General features: G+C 41.1%; 1 protein-coding gene across 1 annotated transcript in view; it reads left to right on the top strand.

Moving 5' to 3' along the window:
* CDH6 (cadherin 6) overlaps positions 1 to 19,560 on the top strand; it is a gene marked incomplete at both ends in the record, with an annotated part of 56,048 nt that overhangs the window by 23,177 nt on the left and 13,311 nt on the right. The window contains 5 exons of the mRNA XM_080933790.1: positions 2,830 to 3,124; positions 6,987 to 7,106; positions 9,569 to 9,736; positions 12,577 to 12,764; positions 14,968 to 15,221. Of these exons, the coding sequence (XP_080789916.1) occupies positions 2,830 to 3,124; positions 6,987 to 7,106; positions 9,569 to 9,736; positions 12,577 to 12,764; positions 14,968 to 15,221 (1,025 nt within the window). The remainder of the gene's footprint in view (positions 1 to 2,829; positions 3,125 to 6,986; positions 7,107 to 9,568; positions 9,737 to 12,576; positions 12,765 to 14,967; positions 15,222 to 19,560) is intronic.

Below are 19,560 nucleotides of genomic sequence, written 5' to 3'. Positions count from 1 at the left end.
ATGCGGTATCCGCCGACTAAGTGTGCAACAATTACTCATCGAAGATGATGAAGGAAGCAGCTGAGGAGAGTCTATAATCTAGTGGAATAAAGAATATAATAAATCACAAGTAAAGACAGCAGTTGCCACTGGGTACAAGAACACTGGTTTTTTTTTTTTTTTTTTTTTTTTTTTTTTTTTTTTTTTTTTTTGGTAACCAATTTTTACCACAGAAATAGGACGTGCTTACAAAAATTGGGTTTCTAGGAACTTCAAAGTTCTCAAAGTCAGAAGAAGTGTGGAGTCGTGATGTTGATGAATTCACAGCTAATGCTAGCAGAATATCTCCCATTTAGATGGCTCTTTCTAATTCATAAAACACATACAGTGCTTTTTATTGCGTGTTTATGTGGCAATTAATGAGGTATTTGTATATGGCTTCTAATTAGTTCTTTACAGCCGCTGGTCCTGCAGCTCTTATTAACCTCATCTTACTGATAAGGGTCCTGGCTTGGGAAGTTAATTGGCTCCACTGTGGTCTTACACCTGATGGGAGACATCGTGAGCGTGACCTGTACTTAAGACTCAGATGTACATCCCACATGCCGGACCCAGCAGCTAACCACAGCTGCCGACCACGGCTGCCCAGGAACACGCATCCGAAGGGCAACAATGGTACTTACTTAACTCATGAGTTAAGGAAATGGCTTCTTAAGAGTGCTCTTCAGTCATTAGACTCTGTCTATGGAGAGTTAACATGTCCCTGGTGGCTCTTTCTCTGTTGTGGTGGTTTGGGTATTTCCTTGGCATATCGCATTCCACAAATCATAGTGTTCTTGTTTTACATTTCTTACTGCATTTGTCTCACTTCGAAGCAATTTCCTCCATGCTCCCATTCATCTTCCATTATTTCTGCCAAATTGCTTTCAAAGCTACTAATTGTGTGAATAATATTCTCATTCTCAAATTCAGTGATTAACTCGGTGTAGCTGTGTGGCACTGGACACAGTCTTTCCTCCTCCAGAAATGAGGACATTGCACCAAGTACTCTACAGAGCTTCTTCCTGCTGCCAGATTCTCATCATTGACCCACTCGAGCCAAGTGTGATTTTGAAACACTACATAAATTGAAACTTTGGGCCTTCTGTTTCTACAGTGATGGGTAGAAGATACTCAGGATTACAAAAGATGCTTTCCGGGAAGGCCATCATGGGTCCTACCCAAAAATATTGCACTGAACAGTAAAACTTCAGATAGTCACATTAAACAAAGCATGCCACATAAAGTCTGAAATGCAGACCCCTGGAGCTTTTCATCTGATAGTGGGGGATTCCAAGGAAAAGGCAGATTAAGTATCCCCCTAATATTTAGGACCACAAAGCCCTTTCTCCTCTTTGTTTTGTGTAGTTGATATTACGTAGAACACACCTTCAGGAAACTGGTGAGCTCACCATCTCAGATCCTCTTTTCTTTAACCCTCCATCTGCAGGTGGTCTAGAACAGAGCTTCCTACCCTGTGGGTCACAATCACTTTGGAGGTCAAACCAACCTAAGACCATCAGAAAATACAGATATTTATATAACTATTCATAACAGTAGAAAAATTACAGTTATTAAGTAGTAATGAAAATAATTTTGTAATTGGGGGGCTTCCATAACATGAGGAACGATATATTAAAGGGTCACAGCACTAGGAGGGTTGCAAACCACTGGTCTGGAAGCTACCCAGAGCATTTCCTGCAGTGGCAATCAGACCCCATGCCATATCTACTGCAGTCACAGTTGTCACCCAGCTCTGCTGTTTGAAGACTGTACTGAGGTTGTGCTGTAACGGACACATCTGTGATCACTGATGCCTACGACTCTGGCTCTTAAATGGTCCTCCTCCCTCAGCAACAAACTGTGTTTTGAAAATCTGTGAACAGGGTTAGATTGCTGGAAGACCTAAACTCTTGCTAGATGGAAGAAGAGAATTTAGGAACTCAACCCTGAAAAGAGATCCTTGGGTTAGGAACAGAAACTACTTCTCCAACCATTCTTAATTCTCTACTCTTCTCTGGACAGTGAATCTCCATTCAACCATTGCTTGATTACTTTCAAGAGCCAGGGGCGGGGGCGGTCAGGTCACACTACCTCATAAAACACACAGTTTCAACTTTAGGCTGTCTCTGCACATCAGAAGGTCTTTTCCTATTTTCTACTAAAATCTGAATGCCAGACGACATTGTTGCAAGGAACTGGTGGATGCAAGGGACTGATGGACTGGCCAATAAGGTGGTCTCTGGGCACTCTTGCAAGCAGCTCTGAAGAAGGCTCTTGGCTGCTGTAAACCGAACTAGTCAATTAAACAAATATCACTTCTTCCAAGAAATGAATAATAATGTCCATCACTCAAAGTGATCACCTGGCTTCTTTAATTCACCAAAAGGCAGACTAAATCCAGATGTCTCTCATGCAAATGCCAAAGACCTTCTAAGAAGTAGAGCCCTTAAAGAGTGTTTGTGTGTGCACAGTGACCAGTGCTCACAAGATCTGACCTCCACTGTGAGAAGATACATCCAGTCAAACTTACATGGTCTTGGGCATTTCATTTTTCTTATATCTTTAGTTTTCTTTTACCCAAAATAAGAAAGATTGTGAAAATTTCTATTTAATTCTAGAAAATTCTATGATAAAGAAATGTGCTCATTGAGTGGGGCTCTGTGTTGAAGGGTGATTTTAGTCTTTTGTAAAAACCATCTATTGAATGTGAAATGATGCACCGTTAACATAGACTGCATGGGGAAGACAAAGCAGTTCAGGATCATGTGCTTGACTTTTACTCTTTAATTTTTTCTTCCCCTACACTAGTTACATTCAGACCAGGATAGAGGAGATGGATCACTTAAATATATCCTTTCAGGAGATGGAGCGGGAGATCTCTTCATTATCAATGAAAACACAGGGGACATACAAGCCACCAAGAGGCTGGACAGGGAAGAAAAACCTGTTTACATCCTCCGGGCTCAAGCTATCAACAGAAGGACAGGGAGACCCGTCGAGCCTGAGTCTGAATTCATCATCAAGATCCATGACATCAATGACAACGAGCCAATATTCACCAAGGACGTTTACACAGCCACAGTCCCCGAGATGGCTGACGTTGGTGAGTGAGATGTAAGGTCAGCCGAGTGGGGTCTCCATACCCACCAGGGGAAGAACCTTGAACCAAATGTAATGAACTGAAAGAATTTAGAAGCCAAATCCCAAAACTACCACATGCTCTTTTCATAAGTACACCCCATTGTCTAATGTCTCCCTAGTCTTATGACTACTGTAAGAAAATGCTATTACCTATCATGATAAGGGTGTGGAAGAATGGGAAGCGACTGAGATGAGCAAGACTGTCTCATCCGCTTTCTCTCTCGTTGTTCCTTGGACTGAAAGACAACAGCCTCCTCTATTCCTCTCAGTCAACATGACAATTAGTCTGGGGAATAGTGCCAGTTAAAAATAAAAGCCTTCCTTTATAGTCCAGCCTCAAAAATGCTGACTGAGCCAGAAAGATGACTCAGCAGGTAAAGGCACTTTACCTCATAAGCCTGATCACCTAAGTTCAATACCAGACCCACGTGTAAGTGTAAGAGAACAGATTCCAAAATCATGCTTTCTGCTCTCTGCCCTCTGACCTCAAAGCCATTCCGTGGCACTCACAACCACACACACACACACACACACACACACACACAAATGAGAAATTTGTTCACTAAACAACAACCAAAAACACTAGCAGTTGCATCAAGTAACTGAACTTGAGAGAAAGACTCTAAGAAAGCTTTTTTTTTTTTGATCCACAAACAATACACAGGTGGTAGAAACGTCCATGAGATTTAATACAGAGGATTAATATTTTATGCACAGGTTCACTAGCATTTTTAAGTTTAATTTGTGTGGATTAAATTTGTTTACACTGAAAGACGGTAAACAGCGTTTGAAGGCAGGAGAAAAGTTCTGTTGATACCGCTCTTAGAAAGCTTTAAAATATCTCATGGAAGACAGCTACTCCCTCCAAACTCCTAAAGTGAAACAAAAAGGTTGTTTTTGTTTTCTCTGCCAACTTCAAAAAGGCTAAAGTTAGAGAATACATTTTCTGTGGTTGCATCAATTAGATATGAGGAATATTGGAGCTCAGCGGTCCAAGATTTGGAAAATATTCAATCTGAGGAAGTGACTGTAAAGTACCATCCCCATCTCCTACCCCAGGAAGAAACTGTCACAGCGGTTGAAATTACTTTGTTCTGTTAGAAAAATCTGGAGCCATCATCAGAGGAAATAAGGGGTTTGGGATTATTTTTTAAGGCTTTTTATTCTTGGCATGAGCTGGAAGATATTTTTCTTGCAGGTAGTTTTTTGATGTTGTTTTGTTTTGTTTTGTTTTTAAGGAAGAATTAAAGAAGGATAGTTCTCTTTGTCACCGGTACCACCTAGAGCAGCTGTATGGAAATCTGCAGGCCCGAGCCCTATGCTGCTCTTGGGAAGTGTCACTCACTTTTGAAGCCAGGGAAGAATTAAATATGCATTACAAATATTTGGAGAAAAGCCCAAAATACATGTCTAGAGAATTTGCACACATGCAAAGGAATATTGATATCCGTCATTATTGCAAGTCATTATTGGTATAGACAAAGGGATCTTGGGAAAAACTGTATATAAAGGTAACAGGACAACAGCGAAGGGGTAAAGAGGACCTCATGATCCTAAGTACCTAGCTTGAAACTGTCTCCATTAATAGCCAGCAGTGTAGCCCTGGGCAAATTATTTGATTTATCTGATCCTGATTTCTTTGATCCTCCAATTCTGCGTCTACAAAAATAAATAATAAATGTCTGCTCTGAAGGATAATCACGAGGATTAAATAAGAAAACAGGCGAAGAGCCCTTCCTGTGGTAGCTGCCACTAATGGGGACTTAGAACACCAGAAAATCGCATTCCAAAGGCAAGCAGAACTTCTGCTAATGCAAATAAGAACTTGGGTGTTTGTTAACTTCCATTAAGTCTCCCTCTGAAGTCACAGGAGGCTCTCACTCTGACCACTTAACCTGCCAAATTGCAAAGGTGGGTTCTGTGTCTCACATCCCAGCATGGATCCAACCCTCTCGCAGTTTGATTTGTTTAATAAATGAAATGGTTAGATATTACAAAAGCAATTCTAAAATTCTCATATTCTCTGCATGGAACTTCCCTGCCCTTTTCAAAGGTCAGACAGTCACTGCTGATCAGATAGGAATATCAAAAGGCAGCCATAGTGGGTCCTTTGGAACCCATATAAGGACATGCAAACTGCTCACATGAAATTTGCAGAGCCTTTAGGGAGGGTAGTGATACTTCTAAAGTTCTTAGGTAAGGGTCCCCAAAGTAAGAATACCAGCCTAATACACTATAGCTTCCTTTGTACATTCAACTTTAGTAATTTGAAATTCATCTATCAGATGTTTACAGTGTAATATTTCAATCAGCAACTTTTTGTTTTGCTTTGTTTTTGTGGTTTAAAATGTGTAACCAAGGCTAACTTTGAACTCAAATTGTAGCATAGGATGACCTTGAATTTCTGATCCTCTGATCTCCACCATCACGAGGGCTGAGATTACAGGTGTATGTCATACACCTGGTTTATTTGAAGTTGGAGGATTGAACCTGAAGCTTCTTCGTGCCCTCTACCACCAGCCCCAATTAACTCTTTATATGGTCTAAACTACCATCTTAAAGGTAGAGACTCTTTCAACCACTTGGAATTACCAGGTCTTTGAAGAATGAATATTAGGAAACCTGACTCAAACTAGTTTAAACAATGAAGCTATTTGCTGGTCATGGTATTTAAAGCAGATTGAACTCTGGACAAATGTGATCTGGATTAGAGCTTTCTGGTGGGTTTCTGTCCTGTTCAGCTTTGTCCCCAGGCGGGCATATATAACAACACAACAGCTGCTACATTTGTGGCTTCATGTGCCATGCTGATGTCCAAGAGAAAAAGCATATAGGATTTCTAGAAAAATCTCAAGTAGCTACCCTCTAGACGACACCTAACAGAAGTCCTGTGGACCAAGTAATTCAAGAGGCTGATTGCCTCTGGGAACCTACCTTCTCCCTAGGTAACTTGACTGGACCCTTGCAACAAGAGTCTGGTCACATCACAGTCCATCACAGGAGAGAGATAGGACTCACCTCAGCCCAAGGCTGTTCTTCTCTACTCTAGTCTATACAGCATCCATTGATGTGACTCTCATCCTTTTCAATTCAAGGATCAATGGCTTACTAGCAATATATATTGTACTGTGGTTCTACTCTCCTTTGTCATGGAAGCTGGTATTCTAGTTAGACTTTATATTGCTGTGATAAAAGACTGTGACTTTCAGGTTACTCTCTATCATCAAAGGAAACCAAGATGGGAACGGTTAGGCAGGGAAATGGAGCAGAGACCATGGACGAGTGAGGCTCGCTGGCTTACTTCATGGTTGGCTCAGCTTGCTGGGATACAAATACAGAATCTGCTGACCAAGGGTGGCACAGTCCACAGTGGGCTGTGCCTTTCCATATCAACCACCAAACGAAAGCATGCCCTGTAGACATACTTGGGCCAACCCAACAGAGGCAATTAAGTTGAGGTTCCCACTTCCCTGGTAAGTCTAGATTGTGTCAAGTTGACAAAACACTAACGGGCATAACAAGGTGTCTCAGTGCATAAAGATAGTCTGCTTCCAAGACTGATGATGTAAACTTGATCTTCAGGAATCATATGATGGAAAGAAAGAAATGATTTCTACATGTTGCCCTCTGGCCTCCATGCATAATGGCAAGTGTGAGCCATCACACACACACACACACACACACACACACACACACACATACACACACACACTCACACTGTAATTTAATTCTTTTCAGTTAAGATCCTCCTTTCTTCATATGCACATGTTATCAAGTATCATACTGAACCTTCTTTGTTTTCATGACATCTTTGTCATTTACAGGCACGTTTGTAGTCCAAGTCACAGCAACCGATGCCGACGACCCAACGTATGGGAACAGTGCTAAAGTTGTCTATAGCATCCTGCAGGGACAACCCTACTTTTCAGTGGAGTCGGAAACAGGTTAGAATACTTTCTTCATCTCCTCGTCTACTTTCTGTAATTTTAACTGATGCGCTCAGCTGAGCTGGCATATTGTTTAATCAAAACAATCAGCATGATTGGATTTTCCTTGTTCCTCTGCCAAAGTCTAATGATTTATTTGTAAGCATGACATCCAGATCATTTTAAAAATAAATATGGCAATGAGTCTTTCACGCGATATATATGGGATAGAATCATTCCTTTCTCTTTTTTGCCCATCCAGTTTGGCATGAAGGTGAGAAAGAGTGACCCATTGTGAATGACCAAACCTATTCCCAGACATCCTGAGTCCTTCCTTCTCTTTTTCTAGTACCACACCTCTCTTCTGTTCTGAAGCTAGGTACAGCCATGGGACACATTTGCATAAATGAAATGTAGCAGTGAAACGAGTCACTTCTAAGTATCAGTGCACAATCTGTCACATTCCCTTCCCCTGGACACAGTGATCATGGAAACCCTTGTTGAGATAGGGTCTCAGCCCAGATGCCAGACTGTTACCATGAACAGAGAGCCCATTCGCCTGTGTAGAGCAAGAGTAAGAATTGAACCATAGCTCTGTCACACACTGAGATTTTGTACTAATTTTTCTGACATTATGGTCTACCCTATCCTGCCCAACGTATCCTGGTCCAACAAATAAGCTTGCCTTATGGAATCTTGTTTACATCATCCAATTAAAAACAATTACCCTGCAAAGTCTAACTGGAATGCTGGACTCATTGCTGCCTGTCACAGATGCCAAAGAGAAGAGACAGGAACTGAATCTTTAAAATCTGTTTTATTCAGAGAGCTGGCAATCTGAGAAGACAGTTGATTAACATCCTTTAAAAAAAAAAAAGTCTTCCATCTCATCTTCAACCATCAGATCATAGGACAGAAAAGGCACATAACAAAGACATACCATCATTCTGGGGCTCAGTCCTGTCCTCTGGTCAAGAGGCCACACATGTTTCTGGGAGCTGTAACACCTATGTTTCTGCCATTATCATCTCTTGCTGTCTTTCTTGTTTTGTGGATGGTTCAGGCACTTTTTGAAATGCTTAGTCAAGTTAGTTGATACCAACCTTGTTCTCCAGAGCCATCTGGGCTGAGAGGGGGTTAACTCAGAACAAACCAACCCCTGACAGTGTGTGCTTGCTAAGCTATAAATAGCATGTAGGTGCTGAGGCCTCTCCACAATATGGAGCACAAGTGTGTCATCTAATGCAGGACACAAAAGCACCTCTGTCAAAAGAGCCATAATATCTGGTGGTTTATTTTTCAGTACAAAGTATTTGTATCATATGGTAGATTCTATACATATTTTGAATCAGGTTCCTTTTATATTTTTTTTTTCAAATATCCTTTATTTTAAGTCGGAGCTTTTCTGGGTTACTACATCCAGCTAGAATTTATGTGTTAAAAGGTGAATGAACCTGGAAAGAATCCCGAGGCGAGAGAAAATGGTGAGTTGGAAACAATGAGAAAGAAAAATTAGAATTATTCTACTTATAGGACAAAAGCTAAGGTGATTTCCTGTGTTTAAATAGAGAGCAACCATTATTTGGAGAAGAGAAAGCTGCTGTTCCTTGAAGCCAAGACTATGGGAATAAAATTGACCTGTTGTCTGAGGCGTTCTTGTTAAAAAGGATGAAAAGATATTTTCAGCTTCATTAGTGGTTAAGCTTGAGAATGTGAGAGCAGAGAGGGCTACGGAGCCTACTCTGATGATTTTTAAAAGAAAGTTAATTTAAGCATAAACACTCTACAGAGATTAGGCAAACTTTGAAAAATTCTTTCAAGTCATTATCAAACCACCTAACGATAGAGATAACTTTAACCCATCTTTAAAATGTTGGTTCCTGTAGGGATTGGCTGGACTGATGTTCTCATTCCCTGTAAGAAAACCCAGATTCTCAAGGATCACACAAGATCATAACTGGGAGGGACCTAAGGCCATTTTCCTTAGCACATAGTTTTGTGGCTTATAAAACCCACAGAACATTCATTGCAGTACGTACTCCTGAGGAGCAATTAGCCAAGTTGATAATGTGAAACTCTGGTGTCCGCTCAGGCTTATGGGTTTCTGCTCTGCTCAGGGTACACTTTGCACTGAGCAGCTCGTGTGATGCGTATGTCCTCATGCCAGTTATACTTTACCATGTCATCCTATGACACCTACACGGCATGCCTCGCCGTCTCTCCTGCTCGGGCTTTGACTTGTACTTGATTTTCACTCTCCTTGTAATACAGGCTTTTTAATGAGCATCTCTCCCCCTGTGTGATTGTAATTTCCTTCAGTAGGAAGGCTGCGAGTAATCATCTTTATATCACAGTGACATCTGCATAGTGTTTTGCATATTGTGGATGACAGTCTACATTTGTTTGCATAAATAAATGATTCCATAAAATACTGTTAATGCCTCGCCTTCCACTCCTGAATTTCAATTTCACATCCATAGGTATCATCAAGACAGCGTTGCTCAACATGGATCGAGAAAACAGAGAACAGTACCAAGTGGTGATTCAGGCCAAGGACATGGGCGGCCAGATGGGAGGACTGTCGGGGACCACGACCGTGAACATCACACTGACAGATGTCAATGACAATCCACCCCGTTTCCCCCAGAGTAGGGACATTTGATTGAATGGCTTTCTCTAATATGCTTTTGTAAAAATTTAATTCTAAAAATATTTCCATTGTTGGCATTGCTGTCAAAGTCGCTGGACTTAGGAAGAACTGTCACTTTTATTAAAATTATTTAAATGAGTTGAAAACACCACTTATGCTCAGGAAGTGTGAACACTTATGCTCTGCCATTGGTAATTAGCAGACTGATTCCTGATATGGCCACCGTTGTAAAAGCAACACCACTGCTTTCTCTTTCCTTATACATTTGCTCGAGCAAAGCATATGCGCACAAGCATGCTGCTGTTTGTTGGGAAAGTGAACGTTAGGCTTTTGTGAACTTAATCAGGCATGTAATCTCCGTTAAAAACTCACAAAGCTTTGCAAGGAAAGGATTTATCATTTTTTCCTATTTCTAAAAATAAGCTGTAGAAGTTGCTATGTGCTTGATCCACGTGTCGTCATAAAGGGTTTTCTATATTGTGATTAGTTGAGATACTGAATAGCACCTCGGGTACCATTAACTTTCATGATCAGGTAGAAAAAGGAAAGCAGCATCTGTGAACACCTCCTTCCTCTCCAGCTCCATGCTAGACTTCCCAAGTGGGAAGTGGCTGTGATGCAACTTTCCCTTCTAAAATAGATGTCTTTGTGACCACGCTCCCTTAAAAGTTTGTCTGAATCATTAAGTAGAACACGTAGTGGGGTACGGTGACTCACAAATACAAGCTTAGCTCTGGGGTAGCGGTGGTAGCTTCCAGGCTTGGGCTCTCTAAAGAGTTCTAGGCCAGCCTAAAAAAGACCCCATCTTTTAAAAGAAGAGAATTAATGCAATGTCTTAGCAATTAGGTAAGAGCATATGATGCTCTTCCGCAGAATCCAGGTTTAGTCGGATCTTCAAGACTGCCTGTCAGTCCAGCACCAAGGGAGACCACGCCCACTTCCGGCCTCCAAGGCCACCCGCACACAGATAGCATACAGACACGCGGGTGTGCACACATGCAGACAAATAAAATGATGAAAAATACTAAGTCTTTTAAAATGAATACAAGGAAGGGAGGGGAGTAAGAGTGGGAGAGAGGGGAGAAGAAAGAAGGAAAGGAGGTCTGGGGGAAGCAGAACACCCATTTAATCTACTGTGGCGTCTTTTAACCAGCTAATCTCTTTTACAAGGAAGATCCAAATGATCAATAGGAAACGGGAAACGGTTTCATCTTTTTATACTCCAAGTATATAATCAGCTGGCTATAGAAAAACTAACAATTTATGACATAGGTGGAATAAAAGGGTTGAGCCCTAAAACTCCTCCACAAAGTCCTAAGTGAAAACGGGTGGCCAGTGCCTTTCCCTGGAGAGGATGACACAGGGTTTCTGCACTTGGTCCCATGAGGGCCTTATCCTTCTCTTTCCTTACGTAGCTTGTTAATTGCTATAAAACCCTGTGCCAAAGGGGAAGAGAATGCAGAACAATTTAGATAATTATTTAATCTATTTTGTTATTTTACCAACCAGGAGCCCAATTCTCAGGGAATTTGCTCCACTAAAGACGTAGACTTCAATGGTTCCATAGTCCAGAGGATTCTTGGTTTTTGGTTTTTCAAAATTATGTATGAATAACTGGCAAATTATAACAGATAAGACTAGAATAAATTTTAGAAGACAGCTATGCTCACCACTATAATTTTTATTTTTATGTGCACACACACACACACACACACACACACACACACACTAAATACATAGCCTGTAAGATGGTCAGATCTAAGCTGAAACTCGCATTTTTGTCTTTAAAATAATTTTTGCAACATGAGGATACTTAAAACAAGCATCATCTGCAAAGTCTTAGAATTAAAAATGTAAGTGTGCTGGCAGGTATGACAGCTTTAAACACAGACGTCTGGAGGCAGAGGCAAGCTGATTTCTCTGAGTTCCAGGCCAGGGAGACTATCTCAAAAACCAAATGATATATGCCAAAATGTTTATGTGTATATGGATGTCTGTTAAAAATCTCTATAAGAGAAAATGCTCTACTGAAATTAATAATGAGTTAGCCAGAGGGGGGAACTCCATTGGCCAGTGTATCTCTCTAGCTCTGCATTAGATCCAGTTCTGATTATGAATCAAAACATGACTAGTTGAATATTTCTTCAAATTGCTATAATTTGCTTCCACCTTCAGCTGGCGTTAGCAAGGTCAAGAAAAAGCCCCATTAAGAACACATAGCAGTTGACTGCAAGTCGATGCAGGTTCCGTGTTTATTCTTTGGGCTATTTTACCTTCGTGGGGCCTTTGAAAGTCTCCTCTCCCATCTAGTCTAATGATACCATGGATTTGGAAGCTTGTTTACAGAACAAGAAGAAAACACTCCATTTTTATGAAATAGGAGGAGTCTAATTATCATGACAGTAAAGACGTAAGGAGGTTAGAGTGCCAATCATTACTTTGAAGAAAGCATAGGTCTGCCTCCATCTGGCTCCTTTCAGCCAGTGACTGAGCTTTCTGAGACTCCACTTGTTAACCACAGTCTAAAAATATGATTCAAATATACTTATGTAATATATTTCTATACTCGCTCTCTTATTAAGAAATAAGCTATTGCTGATAGTCTATTTTTATTCCCAGTTCATATATATATATATATATATCAAAGATGTGTATGTATTTTAAAAATCAACACAGAAAAAACATAGAGTTTTTAACCTGAACTAAACCCTTATTTAGTATTTAGACCTAGTTTCAGTTAGGATCCTGGAATGCACCCCTTCTGGGTAAGAGTGGACTGCTTATTATGGTAGAGAATCTCCTTGTCTCTGCCTCACTCATGTGTTCGGTGATTGATAGGTACCTACCAGTTTAAGACCCCTGAGTCCTCTCCACCGGGAACACCAATTGGCAGAATCAAAGCCAGTGATGCTGATGTGGGAGAGAATGCAGAGATCGAATACAGCATCACAGACGGCGAGGGACACGATATGTTTGACGTCGTCACTGACCAGGAAACCCAGGAAGGGATTATAACTGTCAAGAAGGTAGGTGATGCCGTTGATGTGGATACTGATTACAACTCCTGGGGTGGAGGAGATGGCTCTGTGGGTATAAGCATGAGGAGCTGAGGGAGTCCAGCAGCCACAGGATGCCAGCAGCCACATAGTGCCACTTGCTGGTGACTCTGGTGCTGGAGGAGAGGTGGGGAAAGGCAGAGCTTGAAGACTCCCTGGCTAGGCGATCGAGCAGAAATAAGGTTCACTGTGTCAGAAGACATGGTGTCGGCTTCCGGCCTTCACACATAAATACAGAATGCACATGGGTGCACTTGCAAACTCACATGCACACATACACACACACAAAAGCATGCACATACAGAAAAGGGGGATGTAAACACAGCACTTTATTAGATTTATTCAACTCTAAATACTATTGTTTAGTAGGGAAAATGGAGAATGTTCATTTGTGCCTATACAACTTACACAGATATGAACAAGATAAAACTCTGAACGTCTTACAGGTGAATATGAAGCACTTCCCTCTGGCCCTCAAGTTACCAAGGGTGATAACAATATCTTACAAACATTTACTTAGATTCTTATTTCTTTGGCTCACTTGTTATAAGCCTTTATATCTATATTTTCATGTATATTTATATCTATACTTTCAATAAATTCCTACTAAAACTCTAAGTGATAACAGAAACAAATGAGATACATAGAAAGGATAGAATAAACAACATGAATAAAAATATACAAGACTCATTGCTGTGGGTGCTGGCCTTGCTTGGGTGCTTACAACAGATGACCTCTGACCTCTGCTGCCCTAGAACCTATAGTCCAGGGGTGAATCAACAAGGAGTGAAGAAGCCAACAGAGGGGGTGTGTACCTGAAAATTTCGAACCATGCTTGGGAGGAAAGGCTAGTGTTAGCAGGGAGGGAGGTGAGCAGAATCAGAGAGCATGCCGAGACCACACGCTTAGACAAAGGAGGGAATTTCACATAACTCCCTCAGTTACTTTCTGGAACACGAGGACAAGTGTCGGGTCCTGTGTCAGCTCCCCCTCTTCATCAGCATCACCTCTCCAAATTGCCTGGCACCACAGAGCTCTACACCAAAGGGTGGCCATAGTTTAAAACCAACAAACTGTGTGCTTCGGGGCTGAAAGTATTGATTTCGGTTCATTTTCATCGACTTCTCTTTTGTCGTGTATATTAGAATGCCTTCCTCCTCCTCAGCCCACTTCGGCTTCCTGGTGCACATAAGCATGATAGATGTGAATGACAAGGAAAAGTTCCCTCTTCCGAACATGTCTGAATCTCTGGAAACACAATAAAACATACTTAAGTGACACTTCAGACCGATGTCTTAGGCCCTGATATGATTAGGAAGCCCATTAGTGCGCATTAACCTTTTTAATTTTCTTGGTGCTTTATCAGATTCAAACTGAAATTTTGCCTCACTGACTAAATCACATTCACAGACGACTTGATTAATAGTACTTCCGTGAGCCTTGTCATGATATCATCTGAAACTACAAGTCAGCAATATGCATTCGGGTTCACCATGTCTCCGATGCAAAATCTTTTCCTAAAGGCCTTTGACAACGGGGATCATTGCCTTTTTTGGCAAGTAATTAGCCTAGTGCCCTTGTAAGGATATCAGGGAGAGATTTTTACTAACTCTTGCAAATACTTATTTAGTCTGAATGGGCAAGAGAGAGTTACAGATCTAATCTGTAGGTCACAATTCTGGCTACACTCAGACTTGCCTGAAGATGTTTTAAATTATAGATAACTATGCCTACCAGAGAATGTTTAGTAGGCAAGAGTGGATTCACAGGGCATTGGCAAGTTTTAAACACCTAGCAGATAAAGCCAGATGTGAGAACCCCTGGCAAAAACTCTGGTACATGTTGACAGCCTGCCTCTGGCAAACCCCTCTGTTCAAACACAAAGTATTTTTTAAAAAGAGAAGGAAGCTGAGAAAGATCCCTGAATCCAGTTTCATTTCTGCCCCATATGTCTGGCAAGTGAAAACCCACTTTACGGTGGTGGTAGACATTTGGGTCATATTTCTATCATGGTTGAAATTGGTTCTCCACAACCTATGTAAGAGCTTTCCTCTTAACACACTACGGTAATGTAGGGGTTGGGGGGAATCTCATCTTTGCTGTCCCCGCTCAGCATTGCACTAAAATGGTTTCTGCCTTGCTTCTCTGTGTCTTGCCTCCCTTTCTTCTGAAGCTCTTGGATTTTGAAAAGAAGAAAGTGTACACCCTCAAGGTGGAAGCCTCCAATCCCCATGTAGAACCCCGATTTCTCTACCTGGGTCCCTTCAAGGACTCAGCCACAGTGAGAATCGTGGTAGACGATGTAGATGAACCTCCTGTCTTCAGCAAACTGGCCTACATCCTACAAATACGAGAGGATGCTCAGATAAACACAACCATAGGCTCTGTCGCAGCTCAGGATCCAGACGCCGCCAGGAATCCAGTCAAGTAAGTGCACCTCAGCACCATCTCTGTCATAAGTTATGACTATTTTTTTTATATCCAAATACCCGCCTGCTCCTTAGAAAGGAGAAATCCTTTTTTTTCCAGTGAGACAGTTCTATGTTGCTGAGAGACCATTCCAGATAGCACGTTTAACTGTTCTTGCTCATTCCATAAATACTGTTTTACCAACATAAACCTCAACAGCATAAACAGAAACAGTGGCCCAGCTGATTGACCTGGGACTCTTCGTAAGGTTTAGGATGCTTTACTATAAAGAGCGGGACACAGAAATAAACCAGCCACTGAGCTTAACAGCCAGCCTGCTTTTCAAGTGCTGGAAGACCTATCATGTAACACTTAGAGGCAGAATTATGCTCCATTTAGAAGAATAATTTTCCTCTTGCATATGTAAATAAAAACAAGAACTGTTTCGTGATATGTCTGCGAAGTGCCGGAGAAATTAATAGGGTAGGATCCAAATTAATGCTCTGTAAACAAGCTTCGTCTTTCCTGTGCTTTGCTGGCTCCTTAGTTATAAATCATGTGGCAAGAAAGCCTCATTGCTCTGTGAGGCCACTGACAACTTGGGGATTCTAGAATCACATGCAAATCCTGGAATCAACCAACTGCCAAGCTTCAGCTCATAGAATAAATGAAAACGGTGCTAAATCAGAATTCCATCGTGTAAATCATTCTTCTTAGATAAAGTACACAGGGGAAAAAAACAAAATCTGTGGAGAGTCTTGCCAGTGAGTCCACAGACGTATTCTGATGAGGATCCCTGCCAGATACCAGGCACATCCTATACATAAGGGAATGCACCAGACAGTTATACTAAGTCTGCAACATAGAGGAGCTTACAGAGAAAAAAATAAACAAAGGACACAGTAGGTCAGGTGAAGAAATTCGAAAAGTCAAATTAACGAGGATCCTGCTTAAGATGGTGTGACTGGGCTTAGCCTTCTTAGGAGGAAATCTTTGCGGTAAAGATTTGAAAGAAATGGGGGGAGGGTGAGCCATGTAGAATCCTGGGGGGAGACCTGCAGAAGGGGTAAAGGAAGAAAGAGGTCTAACATTGGAGCCAACTTCCTCTGTTGGAGGAGTGGCTGAGAGATCTGCACATCAAGGAGAAAGAAGAGGAAACGGGAGTGGAGATAGGGAAAAGAAAAGAGGGAGATGGAGAGAGAGAAGGAGGGGGATGAAATAAGAGAGAGTGGAAGGAGAAGGTAGAGGAGGAGGGCAGCTGAGAGGCGCAGGGAGGTAAAGGCCATTCTGTATCAAAGCGCATGAGCTCTAACCGCCAGTCCCCTCTGTTCTGGTCAAATCTCATACCTTCGTATCTAAAATGCGCAGATGTCTGCTGTACGTTCAGGGCAAATAGAGCTATGCTTCATCTATCTACTAGAAGATCTTTGCCAAGTTGAAGAGGGACACAGTCCACTAGTGCAGCCTCTTGTGAGCTCCTCGGGCCCAGTATTTCCCCATGTGATTTAGCATGCTTAGTCGAGGAAGAGAATGGTGGCTTGCATGACCATAGGACATGCACCTTAGGTGCTTTCATGACCGTTCTCTCACTTGGAGCTCATTCTGATTACATGGAGTGGAGGGGGGACCTTACTTAGCAAGTCGGTGTGATGCTCAATTTAAAAGTGTTAACGCTAGAAGTTAACAAATAGGAGCTTAAGTCACCTCTCTGATAGTTCAACTTGCTTTTAACTTGGAGAGAAATATCTTGTGGAAATTTAGGCTAAATACTTTTATACTAGTTTTGAAACCAATTGCCGGCTTTACTCACTGTTCTCTGTGTTATGAACGGAAGTGCTTAGCTTGTCAAACTGGGTTGGCTGTTGGTTTCATGCTAAAGACTTTCACTGCCAGTCTTGCCTTAGTACATGTAGATTTGATATATAAATATAGATTTAAGACTAGAAACATACATAGATTACATTGATGTACCAGTGCATACTCCAGTGATTTCCCCTACAGGATAAAATTATTCTTATATTAAGAAACTATGTCTACACATAGTCTAGAGTTAGTCTAGACACACATAATGAATAACTGTGTAAGACAATGTTAGGCGAACAAATAATTCCCCAAATGTTGAGACTTTTTGAGGCTTTTTTTAATTAACTTTTTCATAATGTCTTTTGATATATACAAAAAATGTCACTAGCAGTATCTGCCATGTACAATATCTAAGTGAGGACTAAAAAGATAGCTTAGTAGTTGCTGCTCTGACAAAGGACATAAGTTTGATTCCCAGTGCTCATATCAGGTGGTTTAAAACTGCTTGTTAAGTCCAGCTCCTAGGGATCTGATGTGTGCCCGTGGACTCGCACACATGAGCGCGCACACACACACACAAATAAATTTTTTTAATTTACATGCAAATATAGCCTCTGTCCCACCACACAAATCGCCCTCACTTAAACACATCACCAGACAAATCATTTAATCACAGAACTCAGTGAAGTCTCAGGGAGAAGGTCAAATCACCCACTACAGCCATGCAGAGGCTGGCTGGCTGCCTTACTTCCTATTGACAATGACCACACTTAATGTTTCTGGACAATAACTGTCCCAGACAAATACTGAAACTACTTTAAAGAAAAGAAAATAATAATAACGAGAAGAAAATACAGCTTTGTCTATAATCATCTTTCCTAAACAATATAGGCATTTTTGGGGTCTTATTAATTTTTAATTCCAATTAGGGAAGACAATATAACCTTCGGTATTTCCTAACTAGTTCATCTTCTCTCTTTAAAATATAAAGCTGCCTTCCACTCGAAGCTCCTCACTGCTTCCTGTATATTTCAAGGCTTGATAGAGAAACATCATTATTTGTAAAACTAGAAACTATACCAGGAGGCAGCTTGTGATTGCAGCAGCTCCTGAGAGTAAGAAGCAGCACATCCTAGGCTTAGCATTTTTCCACGAGGGAAAAACATGCTTCTGGATAACTATTAGGTTTCTCATACTTGATGAGCACAGTAATTTCCTTTTTGACATAGCAACGTGTTACAAATATTTGTCATCTGTCTTCTAAAATGAAAAAGAAAAAAAAAAAAGATGGTCAAGTAAGTTCAGTGTTCTTGCCTAAATGTTTTGATAACTGTTGGTCCACGGCAGAAATGTCAAAACTAGTAGATAACATTTTAAATATGCCTGAGCCCTTCGGAGGATAAAAGGTCCATTTTGATTCCTTGAGGCTACAATGAAGGGTTAATGTCATCAGAGCCATGGGGAATTTCCTTAATTTTTTTTTTTCCAAAATCAGTTTGAAGAGCAAGCAACAAATGGGTGCCTATTTCATTTAGACAACTGCTAAGCAACAAATATCAATAAGAAAACAAACTGTTATACCTGGTTACTTACATTTTAAATAAAAATAGCTCACTGAAACAGAATTTTGAGCATTGTACATTATTGCAGATGACTAATACCTTTTCTTAGAGACTTTGTAACTCTAAACACATGTTATAGTTGGATGATTTATTTAAATTGTGCTTCGACTAAGCCAATTTTTTAAACCAACATTTTTTTGATCAATACATTCTTCACTGTTTTTCTGGGAAAGTCCCCCTCCAAGAATTCTTCACCCCATTTTTCCTTCCCTTTGCCCCTTCGAGAGTGGTTTCCCACCCATACATCCCCCTTACCTGGGGCATCCCTTTGCCCCTGTGAGAGTGGTTTCCCACCCACACATCCCCCTTACCTGGGGCATCTAGTCTCTATTGGATTAGGTACCTCCTCTCCTACTGAGTCCAGACAAGGTGCCCTCTACTGCATATGTGCTGGGGCCTCTGAGCAGCCCATGTATGCTCTTTGTTTGGTGGCTTAGTCTCTGGGAGCTCCCAGGTTAAGACAACATTTTAAACTCCCTTCCATGACTTAAGTTCTGAAGATGCAGTGGACATGGAATTTACTGTTTTTCATGACAAACCCTAACATATCAAATCTCTTCAGAATTTTCTCGGTACCTTTTCACTCATAAACATACATACATACTTATTCCCTTTACATGGCTATCCTAAAAATCAGTTACAAAATTAAATAAATTTAAAAGTAGGCTAAAAGTAGCAAAAAAAAAATTTAAAAAGATAAAATTTCTCCAGTTCCTTCATCTGCTGTCAATGTTGAGGTTGAGGGTACTATTCATGTTTGGTTTCTAAGATACCATTCTTGTCCCCCCATGAATCTCCACATGCTCTCTGTAAAGAGTCCCCATCCCTCACTCTGCCCTCGAACCATTCTTTTCCTTGTTGAACAGCGCCCTGCTCCTATTGGGTATTTAAGGGATACTGTCCTCAGCACTCCTGTTTCCACGGTCACTGAA

Source organism: Micromys minutus (assembly GCF_963924665.1).
Source record: "Micromys minutus genome assembly, chromosome: 20".
NCBI lineage: Eukaryota > Metazoa > Chordata > Mammalia > Rodentia > Muridae > Micromys > Micromys minutus.
This window is presented reverse-complemented; position numbering and strand designations above follow the sequence as displayed.